At 32.4% G+C, this 18450-nt stretch overlaps 1 protein-coding gene and 1 long non-coding RNA gene across 2 annotated transcripts; one reads left to right on the plus strand and one right to left on the minus strand.

The window, feature by feature from the left end:
• Window positions 1-1016: 1016 nt before the first annotated feature.
• LOC113714789 (RNA-binding KH domain-containing protein RCF3) lies at window positions 1017-8016 on the plus strand. The gene is made up of 8 exons (XM_027238899.2): window positions 1017-2032; window positions 4418-4891; window positions 5749-5997; window positions 6397-6678; window positions 7028-7107; window positions 7184-7292; window positions 7396-7522; window positions 7686-8016. Exons 1-8 carry the CDS (start codon window positions 1376-1378, stop codon window positions 7703-7705), a joined length of 1998 nt encoding a protein of 665 aa, XP_027094700.1. The 5' UTR covers window positions 1017-1375; the 3' UTR covers window positions 7706-8016.
• A 5884-nt stretch (window positions 8017-13900) lies between these two features.
• Window positions 13901-17549, minus strand: LOC113697975 (uncharacterized). Its single transcript, XR_003450156.2, has 2 exons — window positions 17057-17549; window positions 13901-14425 (listed from the first exon to the last, which is right to left on the minus strand). It is a non-coding gene; the product is annotated as an uncharacterized lncRNA (long non-coding RNA).
• Window positions 17550-18450: the final 901 nt, after the last annotated feature.

Consider the following 18450-nt stretch of genomic DNA (forward strand, 5'->3'; position numbering starts at 1 on the left):
AAGAAGCATGCTTTAATACGAGATGTAATTCAAGTTGTACTTTAAATTAAAATTATACTTTTTATGCATGCGGTTTGCATGTAAAGCCTGCTTATAGAAAAATTTATAAATAAACCAGTTTTGAAAAGATTAATTAAAAAATGATCTCATGACCAAATATCAAAACATTGCCTATGCTGTTTTTCCTTTTTTTTTTCCTTCTTTCTATGAAAAGAACATAGGCAATTTCTAGACATTTTAAACTTTCATTTTAGCCTTATTTTAATTTTTATTGTTGATGTAAATTCCATAAATAGGGTAACATAAGGGTACTATTGGAAGGAAAGTTTTATCTCTCTTGCTTTTCCTCAAAAGGAGCTAAAATGTTACAAAAAAATGTCAATTTAAAGAAGGTAAGTGAGATTTTAGAAACCTTAAGAGAGCTAAATGATATTATGATAAATCTCAAGGGATGTCTCAGAAATTATCCCTTGTATCTAACCACACAAAAAAAATCTTTTCTACTCATTTGAATTCATCAACTACTTGAGATCGTTAACAAAAGGCATTCGTTTCTAATTCTATGCGCATATAAAAATTTCATAATTTCATACAGATCAATTATTAACTCATTTATCTAGTATTACAATTTCTTTTTTTTTTTGTTTTCTGAAAGATTATCTCCTGTTACAATTAACCGTCATTGCAATAACTTTCATAGTCCGCGCTAATAATTTTCATAATCCGCACTTGCTTTAACCTTTATCATAAGTATATATATCATGCCATTAATACCCAATAATAATGTGTAGTACTAATACATTAACATCACTCCTGCAATATGACAAATAATCCTGCAAAATACTCCTACACCTACAGCTACAACACTTGTTTCATCACATCCCCTGACGGAATGATTCACCCATATCCATCCCCACACACACCACGCGCCCCCCCCCCCCCCCCCCCCCCCCCAAGGAAAAACCTGTCTCCCTCCCTTCCCACCCCAGCAAAACAGAAAACCAAAATTAAAAAAAAAAAATCACCCAAAAAATAGCAAGAAAACCAACAAAGGATCTTACTTACCACAAATTTTTAAGCCTTGTTAAAAAAAAAAAAAAAAAAGGAAAGGAAAAAAAGTACTTTTTCCGAAGCATCTAAACCTAAGCTGCAGCTTTTTCTCCACTCATTCCCTCACTGCCCAAGTCCACAGGACCGAACAGCAACTATGACTTCCTCTCCAACTTCTACTGCTGTTTTGAACCCTTTAGTCCTAGATTTAATCATCAGATAAATGTTCCATCTGAATCTCTGCCTTCAACAGATATAAAGAAAGAATTAACAAAGAATCAAATCATATTTTTGGTAAATTTTAAGGTTATTTTTGGACAGTACCATGGATAGATCAAGATCTTCGAAAAGGTACTACTATGACCACCCAGCAGATTACGATTCTGAGTTCAACCCTAGTCGAAATAAGCCTCGTTACAACAATTCCCATTCTGGGTCTTACCATCATCCCCACCACCGCCACCGTGGAGCGGCAGGAGGCGGCGGAGGCGGTGGAGGAGGAAGGAAAATGCAAGACCCGTCATTGACTGTTACCACCAGTTACAGAATTTTGTGCCATGATGTGAAGGCTGGAGGAGTGATTGGGAAATCTGGAAGCATTATTAAGGCTATAAGACAGCATACTGGGGCTTGGATTAATGTGCATGAATTGATTCCGGGGGATGAGGAGAGGATTATTGAGATCTCTGATACTCGGAGAAGGGACCCGGAGGGGAGGATTCCGGCTTTTTCTCCGGCCCAGGAGGCGTTGTTGTTGATACATGATAGGATTTTGGAGAGTGATATTGCTGCTGGTGGCGGTGGCGGTGGGGATGTTGTGGTGACTAGGCTGGTGGTGTCAAGAATGCATGTGGGGTCTTTGTTGGGGAAAGGAGGGAAGATTATTGAGCAAATGAGGATGGATACTAAAACCCATATTAGGATTTTGCCCAGAGATCACACTCTGCCTCGGTGTGTTGCAATGTCCGAAGAGATTGTTCAGGTTCTTTTTTGCTCTTTTGGATTTTAGTGAAGTTTTGTTGTTGATTGAAAGGGCTTTAATTGATTTTCTTTTGCTGTTCTCATCTGCATTGCTGTGGGATTAGTTGTTGAATTGTACATTGAAGTAGAATTAATCATGGGCTAGAGTTGCGTGTTATTTATCTCACTGGCGAATTGTAATTTCACATAAAGATGTTTGTTTTGGCTTGTACCTAGTAACTTATCACTAGAAGCGATTGGCTGAAAAGGCAGAGTGAGGTGGACAGGAGGTGTATGGAAACAAATGTTGAGTTATGTTTGATTATCCTCTGATTTCTAGAGGTCCAAGATTTTGCTTTCAGTTGTAAATGGCATCCGAATGTGCCACATGCTGATGTTTCTTTTTGTTGTTTAATGGATGACTTGCTAGAAGGAGGAGAGTAGAATTTTGTGACAGAATGATGTAAGAGACACTTGTGGTTCTGGAAGATCGTGCATTGTCCTTTGGAGTCATCGAGAGAGGTCTGAGAGCTGGAGATCAAAGTAGAAGGATGACTTTATATGGGTTGCATGTATGAGAAGCTTTTCTGGAGACAGCTTTTGTTTTTTACTCATTTTATGTGTTTTAAGTGGTTAATGGGGCTTAAGTTTGGTTAGTTTACTTGCTTGATGGCATATTTAAATCCTTTTTCTTGTCAGAAGAGAAACATGTTCTCTTTACTATCTATTTTTCGATGCAAATGAAGTATAATTATCTGATTCAAGTTCACCAAATTTGGCGGCAACATTGTCAATACTTGGTACACTACTGCAGAGAAAAGCGAAATTTATATTTTTCCTAGCTATCAACATTTTGGCACATATTATCTACCGAAATCTGATGGTTATCATTTTTAAAGAAGATTAAATTGTGTATCCACCTGGTTTCTGTTGCTAGAAAAACTTCTTCCAGATTTTTTTGTTATTCTTAGTCTGCCTCTGGTACCATATGTTACTTTCTAGATTCCTCATTCTCCAGAAGGTTTTGTTTCATTGAATCAACTTAGATTGGGAGAGAACCAGAATGCATTTCTGCCCTTTTATAGCTTAAGCATTGATCGTTAAGGGCTTTCAGTGATGCCCTGTCTGCTATCAGAGCTTAAGATTTATAGAACTAAAATGTGTCTCTAATTGTGGTGTTGGTTGTTGAACTTCAATCAGCTTGACCAGAGTGTACTTAATAGGCTGGAGTTGAGATTACTTAGTTCATTACAGTTTCTTTGGCTAGTCCTTAGACCACAAACAAGCAAACTTGACTCTAAATAGGTATCTTAAGCTTGTTGCAGCGGTCATTTTTTTTTAAATTGCTCTTATGATTGTCGTCCTATTGAATTCCGTGCTTGATCCAAGTCAACTTCTTATACTGAGCAACTATTGATGCTTCATGGTGGGCTTTTCAGTTTAGCATGGATTTGCAAGGTTCCAATCTTTGCCTCAAATTCAATGATAACAATCATCATCTTAACATTAAGTTGGATAACCCAGTGTCATTAATATCGTGCCTGCACTTGTTGCTATGGTCTTTGTGTTCGGTTAATGACATTGGATTCTGAAGGTGAGATAACAAGGGTCTGGCTGGATTTCAGTTATTCTTCTCACAAAACATATTTGTTAATACAAGGTTACCTTGACAAATCTTCCCCCAACAGATTACTGGAGCACTCTTTGAAGAGCATATTAAGACAACATGGCACAAGAAACCTAGAGAACTATAAGGGACACAAGAAAGCTGCATACATCATCAAACAATGATACAAGAAACCTAGAGAAATCAATGAACGAAATAGTTTTTGCCTTACCATATGGAAGAGACTTTAGTCTTTAGAACTATTTAGGGATACTATGCATGGGGATTTAAGAAATTTGGGAAACCAATTTTGCCTTATGTTTGGATTATTCTACTTGAATATGAAACCAAACAGATAGACAAAGTAAGAAATCTTTCTTTTTCTTATGGTTATATGTTTTACAAATATAATGCCTCATCGAACTTTTGAAGTTTAATTAGAGGATATTTGCTTCCTTGTGGGCCAATGAACTTGGTCAGCTTATTCAAGGTTATTCTGAAATTCTACAACAAAAATAATTAATGTTCCAACAGAATTTCAGTCTCATGCATTGGATTCATTGTATCTAGAGACTGCTTATGCTCTTCTCTACAAATTGTCAGTTTTCCTTCTAACTGGAGGCTTACATGCTACAAGTCTAAAGTTCTTAGACATGTAGTTTTCCTCAAGCTTACCCACATTGGTATTAATTTAAGTGTATTTTCATTTTATGTTTTCATTTTTTTAATTAAGTGCTGTTTAAATGTTGCTCTTAGCATTGTGCTAATCAATAGGAATCTAAACAGTTGTCTTCCTTATAGGTTGTGGGTGATGTGAATGCTGTAAAAAATGCTTTAAGTGTTATTTCCTCACGATTGCGGGAGAGTCAGCATCGTGATCGCAGTCAATTTCATGGTCGGATGCATTCACCCGAGCGATTGTTCCCTGATGAAGATTTCATTCCTCACATGAATAATTCAGGGCGCCGAACATCTGCAGATGGGAGTAGTTTTGGATCTAGGTTTCCTACTGGTGGACGGGCCAATAATTATTCCTCACGTCAATCTGGGCATGCCAGTGAATCTGAAGTGACTCCTATCAGTGATAACGCACAACTTTTTCCTGGTGAAGACCTTGTGTTTCGGATTCTATGCCCGGTAGAGAAGGTTAACTGCATTATTGGGGAACCTGATGGGATTATGGATTTGCTTCAAAATGAAGTTGGTGTGGACGTCAAGGTTACTGACCCTGTTGCAGGCTCAGATGAGCAAATTATAATTGTTACATCAGATGAGGTAATTCCAGTTTTATAGTGTTTCTCAGATAGTTATTGCAACTTGAATCTAGAAGTATATTGGTTTGTGGTTGATGATTGTGGAAGAGAAACATTGATATGGCTCTTGCACTTTCCCAACAGAGGACTGTCATTTGATGGCTGGTGATATGGCACAAACATTTGTGGCCCCTCCTTTTGTTACAATGTTTGCACCATTTAATGGGGTGTAAATAGAGTTAAAAAAATAGAGTTGTTCGAAACAGGGCTGTATATGCTACATTTGTCTGTGAATTTCTATTCAATGATATGCTTATAAGGACAAACAGAACTTGCCTACATGCATGAGCACACAGTAGATATGTGATATATGGTATAACCACACATACATGTCACATGCAGATATATGTATGTACCATTTCAAAGACAATATGTTTACCATATCTGCATGGTTGCAGCCAGTGACTTTTATGTATCAGTTGGAGACCTGCCTCCCCCCCCCCCCCCAAAAAAAAGAAAAGCTGATTTATTGCAAATGACAGATATGCACCGGTATTTACAAAAGATATGCACACATCTAATATATTCAATCTATTATACACGTTGGGAACATAGATTTTAGACAATTATTTTGTTTCTGCTGCTCTGGCGGGGAGCGTTTGGGGTGGGATGCAGGGCAATAATCTCTAGCCAAAGAGTATAAATGTTTACCTCATTTATGTCTATAAGATAAGGGTCATGGTGCCTATCTGAAAAAACATGCTCTTTCACTATACATTGCATTTGAGCATTTCAGAATTGTTTATGTATTGTAATAATTGGATGAGAAAGTCTCCTTTTAATAAATTTCCAAAACATCCTCGCTTGATATCTTTTTAGGGTCCTGATGATGAGCTGTTTCCTGCTCAAGAAGCATTGCTGCATATTCAAACCCACATTGTTGATCTCGTTCCAGAAAAAGAAAACTTTATAACTACTAGGTTGCTTCTTCAGTCAGAAGAAATTGGGTGCTTCAATGGTAGAGAAGGATCATTGTCTGATGTTAGAAAGATAGCTGGTGCTGATGTGCAAATTCTGCCCCGAGAAGAACTTCCTGCTTGTGTGTCAGAGAATGATGAAATTGTACAGGTTTGTTTTCTTGTGCAAGTGTTTCAAATTTGAAAGTGCATTCATGTTTTGATGCATCTTTGAGTCTACAATAACTTGACAAGTTTGTACATGCTAGCATAGATCCCTGTGTAATAATAGTTACCTCTGCATTGACCTGTTAAACTACTTGTTCATTTGGACAAATAGATGTGCTTACATATGTAGGATATAAATCTAGATTGATCATCTGGTGCAGGGTGTGAAAACAAGAAACACTGATCATTAGATGACTTACAAACCATTTACTTCCACAACTTCATTTGTTAAGTTAATATTTTCTAAACATTCTGATGTTGATTCTAATTGTAGTCCAGGACAATGATTTGCTGAATAATTTCTAATTAGTTATTTTGACATTTTCAAACACGATTTTGACAGATTGTAGGGGAGATCAAAGCTGCTCGTGAAGCTCTTCTTGAGGTGACATCAAAACTGCGGAGTTACTTTTACAGGGACTTCTTTCAAAAGGATATGCCTTTACCTTCACTATCCACTTCCAGTGTGATGGAGGGTGCTCTTCGGCATGATGGAGCTTCTAAAAACGTGATTCCATCTCCAGAAGATCATGGTGGGAAGGATCCCCCAACTTCCACATATCAAAATGCACCAAACACTGCAACTGCACAACCAACAAACACTACAACTGCGCAGCCAGTAAAGGTTAGAGAATTTTGTTGTTTCAGAAACCACCTATTGCTCCATTTGAATACTATTGACTCTCTAATGGTGTCTCTGCTTTCCATATTATCACTGCATGGGAAAGTTCGAACTTTGTTTCCTACAACAGTTTCTTTACAAAACAAATATTTGCTCCGCTGCTAGGGAAAAGATATCACACCAATCTTCTGCATCTCCACATCCCCATTTCCTCCTCTAGAAATCAAATTACAAGTCAATTTTGTTCCTTTAGCATGGATTTTCTGATTTCTTTAGTGCTTGGCTCCAATTATGCTACTATTCAGACTTTCTGCATTAGTATATAAAGAATGTACTGACTCTTGTTCTGCAGGACTCCGTGACATCTACCAGCGATTCAGGAAAGCAAAATGAAAATGAACGTCAAGAAGATATCCCTACTGCAGTGAATAGGTAGTTCATCCCTACTTGTTTAAAAGTTCAGTTTCAGACCTTCAACATTTAAAATGCCACTTTTGCCTATTGCTAGAATATCTGTTCCACTCGTCACTAGGAGCACTTTGGAAGTTGTTATACCAGCACATGCAGCTTCCAAACTTGTAACAAAATCAAGAAACAAGCTTGCTCAGATCAGTGAGGTAAGGTCTAGCTACAGCTTTCTTATTTCTCTCCTATAATACTTTGTACTTTTTGGTAAGTTTGACTTTGCATCTTTGTGTATGTCAATACTGTTGAGAACAGTTATCTGGAGCAAATGTTCAACTTGTTGAAGACAGACCAGAAGCAACTGAGAAGACTATCCAAATATCGGGTACTCCAGAGCAAGCTGAAAGAGCCCAGAGCTTGCTTCAAGGATTCATTTTGAGCAGTAAGTGCTTCTCTCTGTCTTTCCCTCAAACTGCCCCTTTGATCCTACCCACTTAAAGCTCCCTTTTCTTTCCACCGAGCGATCTTTGTGCCAAAGTTCAGTTTTTTAGCAGATTAAAAGCAAGCTTTATAGGTTGGTAATGACTGTTCGTTCATTTTTTCAGTCGAAGAAGATGGACCCTGAGATGTGCATGGCTAATATGGCTTCAAATGCGACTATCCTTTAATATTTATAAATGTAGTCTGAAGTCCCCAGATGTAGTCCCTGAAACGAGGGAATTTTGTTTCGTCATCTTGGTACTCAGAGCTGCACTTGCATTTTCGTGCAGGGCAGCTATGTACATGTATGGCCGTACAAAGTGAAACCGAGTCAGTGCTGTAGTTGGACCTTTAAGCAGCTCTAAAATGTTTGTTTTGTTTTCATGCATTGTATTGGAAATATAGGCATAGGAATGTTTTATTTGGAGAACTTGATAATACACAAATTCTTCAATAGCTGTTGAGAACATATGATTGATCGGAAATTGGCCTCTGATTTAATCAGGTCTTGAACGAGTTGCCCTTGCTTTAGTCAACTTGCACTGACCGATGACCAGGATAATAGTTTGGGTCTGTGCCCCTGGAGCCAGGGGATACCTTCAATGCTCATATACAAATATAAATTGGTGAAGCGGATTTGCATTCACATTTTTTTACTACTATTATTGAATTTGAACATGGTACTATGAATGATTCCTATATAGTATTCTCTTATATGATAAAATGAACGATTCCTATATCGTAGTCTCTTATATGATAAAATGTACTACCTCATCTTTTATATTGACAAAATGGTAACAGCATTACAAATTTGAACATAGAAAATCTAATAACAAAAGAATTACCACGTAGGGCAGAAAAATTTTGCTATTAGGATGTCGAAGTAGCACTATCTAAAATTGGGAAAATTACCAACTTCATCTCAGAATTTTTCTACTAGCGTTGATTTACTCTCTGACTTTTATTCTTGGTCAATTTGATCATTTGTTATATAACCCTAATCTACGGGTCTAATTAAGGCCTTTGAAATGGTACCACCATTTAAAAGCAATGTTGCTCCAAATTGATCAATTAAATAGAGTTATTTTGGAAATGTCATTTGCGGAGTTGTAATAAAACAAGTCAATCATGTAAAACAATGGTGAGATGAAACTTGTAAAAATTAAAAAAAAAAATTTGAAAAAGACTTTTGCAGAAAAAGCTAGGGTTTTAATCGAGAGAGTACCGGACAAAATTGGAGCGATTCAAGAAAGGTAAGAAATCGAAGAATGTTGGGACAATGTTGGGACTCTTAGAACGGAGGAAGTGGACCGCAAAATGCATGGAAAGGGCAATTTTGAGGAAGTGCCATCAAGCAGATCTAGTGAGTCTAGGAACTTAAATACTGAATTTTTTTTTGGTTATGTTAATAGCTTAATCATGTTTGGAGTGAGTGTGTTTTACCTCCAATTGTATTTATTATACTTAATGATAGGATTGAGTCAAATTTTGTACGCAGCGAAGGGGTTTTATTTTGTTTTCTTTTTCAAAAATAGGGTTCATGTGGTCCCAACCTAGAGCGAAAATTAATTTTGTGTTGTTGCTTTCATATTCCTAAGAAGGCAAACAATGAGAACGCATGACCATATGTTGCAACTTGCCAAATTGTTACTTGTTATTTTTTGGAAAATAAAATAGGTCAAGACTTAAATTTATTTAATCTGCATATTTACTATGGTGGGGGCATATGTTGAAGAACTACATCAAAAATATTTTGGGCCGGGGGGGGGGGTACTAGAGAACTTTTTGAAGGGTGGTTTTTGCCATGAGAATGAACAGATCATTTGGTCCGGTGGTCCTCACCATCTTTGGTGATGCTGGAGGTCATCCCACAAACTTGTCACTTTACGTGGCTGGTCTTCTGCCTTCACGAGATAGCTCGAGCGGTCTGCTCTCCCTCCTTAGGGTATGGCGACCTTCCTGGCTTGTCCAGGGTTCGAGTCCCATTGTTAACGTGCTCGGTGTGGAGTGGGGCCTCCTCTTCCGGGCCGCAGGGGATTAGTCGAACCCCGTAAGAATTGATCCGAACACCCTGTGTTGACAAAAAAAAAAAAATGAACAGATCAATTCTGAGGTCTGCAATTTCCTCGGGTGTCATGAAGATGGCAAATACATTTATAGAATCCCTACTGTAGATGACAAGTTGAGACTTTGACAAATAAACATTGAGGAAGATGTCACAGCCGTGATCCGTACAAGCAAACAACATGGACATCTCCGAGAGTAGATCGCGAATATGTGATCATTGTTTTTTTGGTACAAAAATGGATAGAGAGCACCTATCAGATGAAAATTTGAAGCAGCTCTCTATCCTTTTTCTTTTATATTTTCTATATCAATAAAACTTTGTTCAATAGCCATTCAAGGCAAACTTTGACAAGTTTTTATTTGACTTCCTTTCAAAAATTTTGTTTAACTATAGCACCCAACATTATTTCCTTTCAAATCTAGCTGTTTCTCTTCTTTTGGTCCAAAAAATAACTCTCAAACAACTGAAATCCATGGGCCTGTTTGGCACCCTAGTTTTTTACCAAGTTTTTTAGCTACTAGTTTTTTAACAACTTTTGCTACAGGAACCCCAAAAAACTTTTTAAAGTTTTTTACCTACACACTTCAAAAATCTATACACAAAAAATTTCTCAAAAACTTTTCTTCCTCTCTCACCCAACCCACCACACCAGACACCGCCTCCACCACCTCTTCCGGCGCCTCCGATAACCTCAAAAAAAAAATTTGAATTTTTGAGTCCCTCACCCTCAAAAATTTATTATATATGTTATATATTTATATATTTATAATATTATATATGTTATATATTTATATATTTATAATATTATATATTTATATATTTATAATATTATATATTTATATATTTATAATATTATATATTTATATATTTATAATATTATATATTTATATATTTATTTAAACATATTATAAATATTTTATTTTATTTAAAATATATTTTTATAAATATTATATACCATATAAATTAATATTAATATAAATATGTAATTATACATTTATATAAATATTATATATTATATATTTAATATATATAATACATATTATATATATTACACATTTATGTATATATATTTATGTATATTTATATACAATTATATTATGTATTATGTATAATATAATACATTTATACATAATATTAACACACAATATTAATTATACATTTATACATAATACTAATACATTTATATATTTATATTAATTATATTAATATATTTATACATAATATTATATATTTATATATTTATAATATATTAATTTATATATTTATATAATATTCATTTATAATAATATACAATTACTACATTTGTAAATATATTTATATTATGTATTATATATAATATAATACATTTATATATTTTTATGTAACTATATAAATATATTTATTTATAAATGTATTATAAATGCATAAATATATATAAATATTTAAACAATAAAATTATAAATTATAAACAATATTAATTATACATTTATACATAATCATCATATATATTTATAAATTATAATTTATACATTTATATAATATTCATTTATAATATATACATTTATATTAATTATACATTTATACATTTACAAATATATGTATATTATGTATTATATATAATATAATACATTTATATATTTTTATATAAATGTACAAACATATTTATTTATAAATATTTATAAATGTATTATAAATGCATAAATGCATATAAATATTTAAACAATAAAAATTATAAATTATAAAAAATATTAATTATACATTTATACATAATATTAATACATTTATACATTTATATTAATTATATTAATACATTTATACATAATCATCATATACATTTATAAATTATAATTTATACATTTATATAATATTCATTTATAATTTATACATTTATATTAATTATACATTTATAAATTTATAAATATATGTATATTACGTATTATATATAATATAATACATTTATATATTTTTATATAAATATATAAATATATTTATTTCTAAATATTTATAAATGTATTATAAATGCATAAATGTTTAAAAATATAAAATTATAAATTATAAATTATAAAATACTCAAAAATATGTTTTAAAAATACATCTAAAAATAATCCAAAAAACGTCTACAATAACATTTCAAAAACTTCTACAAAAAAGTTTTTCACCTTACAAAAACTTCTACAAAATTTTTTCAAAAACTTCTACAGTGCACTACAGTAAAGTTTTAGACAAACTCCCAAAAAACTCAGGTTCCAAACAGGCCCCATGTTTCTATGACACTTCTTTCTTTTCTTGCAAATCAATGCTCCCATAGCTATCGACTACATATACTGCTACAAGAAAATAGATCATAAATGTTTTAAGAACAAGGTTAGTGTAATAAACTATGGTATAGAACTTTTGGAACTCTCCGTTTGGATTAGTTGTTTTTGGAGTTGTTTTTCAAAAACAGTACTGTAGCATTTTGTTTTTGAAATACAAGTTGGTTTGGATTAGTTGTTTTTAGAGTTATTTTTCAAAAACTATATGGAAAACTTTTACTGTAGATGTTTTTTGGATTATTTTTAGAGGTATTTTTAAAACATATTTTTGGATATTTTTATAATTTATATTTTTTATTTTTTATTTTTATATACATTTATGCATTTATAATACATTTATAAATATTTATAAATAAATATATTTATATATTGGCTAAAAAATATATAAATGTATTATAAATTTATTATATTATATATAATACATAATATAAATATATTTATAAATGTATAAGTGTATATTATTGTAAATGTATAAATTATAAATGAATATTATATATATATGTATAAATTACAATTTATAATTTATAATTTTTATATTTTTATATAAATATACATTTATGCATTTATAATACATTTATAAATAAATATATTTATAAATAAATATATTTATGTATTTATATAAAAATATATAAATGTATTATAAATGTATTATATTATATATAATACATAATATAAATATATTTATAAACGTATAAGTCTATATTATTATAAATGTATAAATTACAAATGAATATTATATAAATGTATAAATTATAATTTTATTAATATATATTAATATTAAGTATAAATGTATTAATATAATTAATATAAATGTACAAATGTATTAATATTATGTATAAATATAAAATTAATATTATGTATATTAATATAAATGTATAAATGTATTATATTATATATAATACATAATATAAATGTATATTATAAATATACATTAATATATATATATATTATGTATAAATGTACATTTATATAAATGTATTATATATATAATATATAATATGTGTTATATTATATATAATTTATATAATGTATAATATTCATATAAATATATAAAAATATTTATAATATGTATAAATAAATATATAAATAGTTAATATATATAATATACATTAATATTAATTATAAATATTTTAATATTATAAATATGGTGTTTATATAATATTTCAATTTGTAATATTTATTGTATATTTCATTATATAAATATTCGTATAATATATAATATATAAATATATAATATATAATTTTCAATTTGTATAATATACATATTATTGTATATATAATATACATAATATAATATATTATAAATAATATACATTATTACATTATTACATATTATGTATAATATACAATATTATGTATCATATTAATTTATATAAATATTTATATAATATATAATATATATATAATTTTCAATTTGTATATTTCAATTTATATTAATATAATATACATATATAATATACATAATTGAAATATACATATGTAATTTTTTTTGATATAATGTTTGGATATGGTATTTTTGGAGTTGTTTTCGAAATACACATTTACTGTAGCATTTGGAATGTGAAAAACAGTTTTTCAAAAACAGCCCCAAAAACAAGGGATCCAAACACACCCTGATCAAAGAATATTAGAATCTTTCGGTGGCATCACAAATTTTTACAAATATGTACTCTTTCATCCATTAACATGTTCAATATTACAATTGCCACCTATATTAGGAAGTGCATTTAATTTAGCCCATAAGTAAGGTTTATTATATCCCAATAAATGTTTATGGATTTTCACTTATAAGCCTTGAATGTTGAGTGCTACTAGTGTAATTGTCATTCATTATTTCTTAAGAATTAGACATTTTATTTCTATAGTATAACATTTATTTCATATGTGTAATATGTTTTGCAGCAACGTAACAAGAGCAAAAAGAATAAAAATTGCAATCAGCAAGCAAATATTAAAAATGAAAAACATAAATACAGTATACAAAACTCAAGAGTAAATTGTCATATAATTTAGAGCATGAACCCTTCATGACAGGTAAAACTTAATACACCACTTCTATGCTGACTGTTTCACTTATTTGGTCCAAGTATGCACTTTGGTATAATTAATAGGCTTGGGTTTGTAATGTTTGGCAGCATAGAACCCATCGTCCATTTGTGACGACCCCACCTTCTCCTAGGGCATACCCTAGAAGTTAGCGGATCGCCTGCCTGACTCTCGCCAGGACTCACTTACTCACATTAATTTCAGAGATAACATTACCATTGGACGACTGAACATTCACTCTTAAGTACATCTCCAATCAGTTTGAAACATGAATTTGTTCAATAAAAGAAACAAAATACCTGTTCTAAATATCTATTCTTAATATCACACCAACTCAAACAAAAATTCAACCATCTCCAAATTCAAAAGAGACCATGCCTACACTATATACACAGAATAACGGATCTTCCCAAAATAACTTTCTAGTTCAATCCAATCACTCTTCAATCTCTGACTCCTGTAAGGAAAACAAAGCTAAAAGGGTGAGCTTACGCCCGTGAGGTTTCCATGCAAGTAACATTTAATAATCACATGAATCAATACAATTAAGCAAGTAGTGCACATTTCACTGTACAATCACTTTCGTTAGCAATTGAAGAGACACTTCACTGAACAATTATATCATAGAAATGTCGAATTAAAAGTGCGAAAATAACACATAAATTAAGGATACAAGTTGGCTCCAAAGTCAAATCATGTGCCACGTGTGACCTCTTGTCGACACTCCGTCGACCACCAATAATGGTCCGTAGAACTCCACTTGTTCTTCCACTTAACACCTTATCACCCTCACTGGCCAGTCACCTCACAAAATGGCTCGAGCAAACGAAACGAAATTGAACTTGATTCATAAGCTCGGTTCACAAACTTGGTTCACAAACTTGGTGACCTCAAGACTAGGTTAGACTGGTTTCGACCAAGCCCCGGCTGACTCGAATAATCCATCTAGGTCTTGAGATCGGGCCCAACAGACGTCACCCCGAACTACAAGCTCAAGGGGTTCAACATCAAAATATTTCATATATATACATCTCATAGATAAACACATGTGCAAATTAGGATTGAGGTCGAGTGTAATCAAGTACACCCTCGCCTAAGTATCCTCTCATTCACATCAAAGCACATAAGCAAGTTATACACAAAAGACGGCCTGAATACTTACAATATCACCTGATCAATTATCAACCTTCAAGCTCAACTAAGTCGAGTGCGATAAAGTATACCCTCAACTTAGAAGGTGAGGGACAATTGAGATACACTTTACCATGGATCACTTAGCAATATTTCATAATACACACATTTGTCACATAATTTCACTTAAGTGCACATAAACAGTTAAACACATAAATTTGGAAACACTCACCAATTATCCAAATAATTTACTCTCGAGCCTCGGGTTTGTTTCCTGACTCACAGCTATTTCCTGGGACAAATTAATAATTGCCATAATTATTTAACTACTCATTTGGTGAAGTTCTAAAGTATAATCAACATACGTGTTGTATTCTTGCCTTAAGTCACCATTTCACCGGAATTCTCAGTTATTGCTTTGTTTAAATGAGGCGACTAGTGCATTTCTTACATTCACTCGTCACTTCGACTTTTAATTTCCAAAAGAGAGGAAGTTTAAGTAGCAATTCCAGTATTGTGACTTCATTGCTTTTATACTGCTAGATTTATCGTACTAAAACTCAACATTAACCTTTAATAAGGTAAATTTTAGAAATAACTACCTTTAAGGTGCTTTATTGTCCTATAAATCTCTTTTACTTACTTAAGATCATGAGTAAAACTAGTTTATTACCTTAACGGTGAACATACAATGCTTATAAAGCCGTTTGAATCATGTTTTATTTGTATATCTTTTCATATAAGTTTTATAGCCGTTTAGATCCCTATAGTTGATATAACAACTTTTCTCACCCATTTATCCATTTATCTTTATGTCCGGCTGCTAATCACTCACCAATTTACGGTTTAAATTACTAGATCTCAAGTCCCTTAGCTTGTCACACAAGATGCAACAATTCCAGCAACCTTCCTCACATTTCTCTTCAAGATTCATCAAATTTATCAGCTCAAACAAGGGAAATATTCATGTATACCAAATTTAAGGTCTTGTAAGGTGGTTAAACTAAGGTTAAACTATTTTCATGCCAAATTTAAAGATTAAGGTTAGTGAACTTTTCATTTCTTTCCTTTGAGCTGAACCAGATTCTAGTTTGCTTGTTGTTTAAATTTGCTTCAATTCACCAGCTTTTTAAGTGTTAAAAATCAATAAGATGCACATGAAAACTAGGACAAGATGTTATAAGATGTTTTACTTAAGATTACAGCCAATTATCATGGAATTTTCGAAATTAACATGAGAGTTTCAGCCTTCACCCTCTCTCGGGCAGCAAAACTGATTTTCCAGCAACATTACTCCAAAATTTTCAACAAGGTTTCCATCCTTTGCTTGCTTTAAACACTAAAAACTTAACATACATTCTGCCCAACATGAAATGAATCAAATAACAGGTAATTCCAGCCAATTATTCCACCAAGAAGTCCTCATAAATCTGTCATCATCTAACATATAATCTTCCAGCAATTTGACAGTTTAAATGTGACACTTTCTCCACAAATTCTTCATTTTTCCACTCCAGCTCAACATGCAGAGTGTAGTTATCATGCTACGGTGTATCTTGTGCAACAATATGAAATTTACAGCCAAAGATTCAAAGGGAAAGCTGTATAAAATTCTGTTTCCTTCTCTCGACCATGCTGAAAAATTTCAGCAGCTTTTTTCAACATTTCAAGCCAAATCTATCAACATTTTTACTAGTTCCACAAATAGATATCCTATAAGATCAGAGATGAACCTATTTCATGCATTCCTAGCATAATTCTCCAAAGGGAATTCTGGTAACAAGCAGCAATTCCAGCTCCACTCTCTCGGCCATCACAGAGTTTTCTTGCAGCTCTTAATCAGTCATTAAACAGAATTTTTCCTCAGCCAAAACTCATTTTTCCTAGCTAAAACTTAACATGCAACAGTCATGATTAAAAGTAATGGAAGATTGAAGGGTGTTGCTGCAAATTTTACCTCCCTTTCCTCCCAAACTCTGAAATTGCAGACTGCGCCTTGGTTTCTGCTTCGGTTCCTCAAGATAAATGCACCAGTCTCTCTCCTTCTCCTCCCTTGCATCCCTCTGTCTCGTTTGAGGCTGGTAGGTGATGAAACGCACAAGATTTCTCTCCGTATCTCACACTTTTGCTCACGGTTTTGCGGTTGGAGGAGGAAGAAAGCTTTACACTCTGTTTCTCTCTTTTGCTCCTCACGGTTTCTGCTATCAAATGAAACAGCCGACTCCTATTTGTTTCCTCTCTTGGTTTTGCTCTCGGTTGAAGTCCAAAATGGCAGAGCACTTCCTTTCTCTCGGTCATTGCTTAACTCAGCAAATGTTCCACCGCCCAAACTGTCAGACAATTTCTACTCCTTTTTCCCTTAGTCATCACTTCATTTACCTGATGGATGGGCAACTGTCATCATCACAGGTATTATTCACCGCCCAAGATTAAAACCCAAGTCCTCCTAAATTCTTCCTTCCACTGTTTAACTTGGTAGGTAGCTACCTAGCTTTTATTTGGTTCCAATTCTTCCAAACATTTTCCCTTTCTCGGTTCTGGACTTGTGAATTTCTGAGGGTTGGTTTCGTAATTGCATGGTAGTTAGTCAGAAGTTCCATGATTGTTTTAGTCTTTTCATTTTAGTTTATTTGGTTACCCCGAGCCAGTAATTTTATTTGTCTCATACATTAATTCAAAACTTCGTTTGTTCTAAATTACGCTTACCTTGAAAAATTTTCCCATGCGACATACATAGATTTTCACACTTTTGATTTTAAAGAAATTTGACTAAACGTGCAACTGATTCAATTATAATAACACAAATTACATTATGCATATTATATGTTTATTTGATTCATATAATTTTTGTTAATTTAATTTATTATTATTTTTTGACATCATTCTAGGGTATTTCTAAACTCTCAATTTATAGAATAATCAAATTTAGTCATTTAATTTGACTAATTATTTGTTATCTATAATATTTCAAATGACGAAATAAGGATAATAATGGCTAAGTCTCTTCGAGATTTTCTCGAGTTATTACACCATTGCTAACCCATAGCAATATAAACTTTTTTGTAAGTGGTATAAATTCTTGATAGTGACTATGTGTCAGATCGTGACTATAAACATCAAACTTATCTTTTATTTTCCCTACCAAAAGTGACCAAAGAACGGAGTACTTATCAAAGGATTGAATACGAAATGCCAATGGAAGTCATCGCTTTTGCAAAGAATATGAAATCCTAAATCATCGCTTTTGATTCACAATGAATGACTAATTCATCGTTTAGGAGACCATTGATCACATGAATATTATAGTGTTGCCAAGCTACAACCATAGATGATGTTTGAGAAAGATGAAGG

The sequence above is a fragment of the Coffea arabica genome, chromosome 1c (genome assembly GCF_036785885.1).
Source record: "Coffea arabica cultivar ET-39 chromosome 1c, Coffea Arabica ET-39 HiFi, whole genome shotgun sequence".
NCBI classification, from domain to species: domain Eukaryota; kingdom Viridiplantae; phylum Streptophyta; class Magnoliopsida; order Gentianales; family Rubiaceae; genus Coffea; species Coffea arabica.

Excerpts from the sequence above, each read along its gene's own strand:
- LOC113714789 (XM_027238899.2), top strand. The coding sequence starts at position 1,376 with ATGGATAGATCAAGATCTTCGAAAAGGTACTACTATGACCACCCAGCA. Across the intron at positions 4,892-5,748 it reads TAATTGTTACATCAGATGAG|GGTCCTGATGATGAGCTGTT; the intron begins GTAATTCCAGTT and ends ATATCTTTTTAG. Across the intron at positions 7,523-7,685 it reads TCAAGGATTCATTTTGAGCA|TCGAAGAAGATGGACCCTGA; the intron begins GTAAGTGCTTCT and ends TCATTTTTTCAG.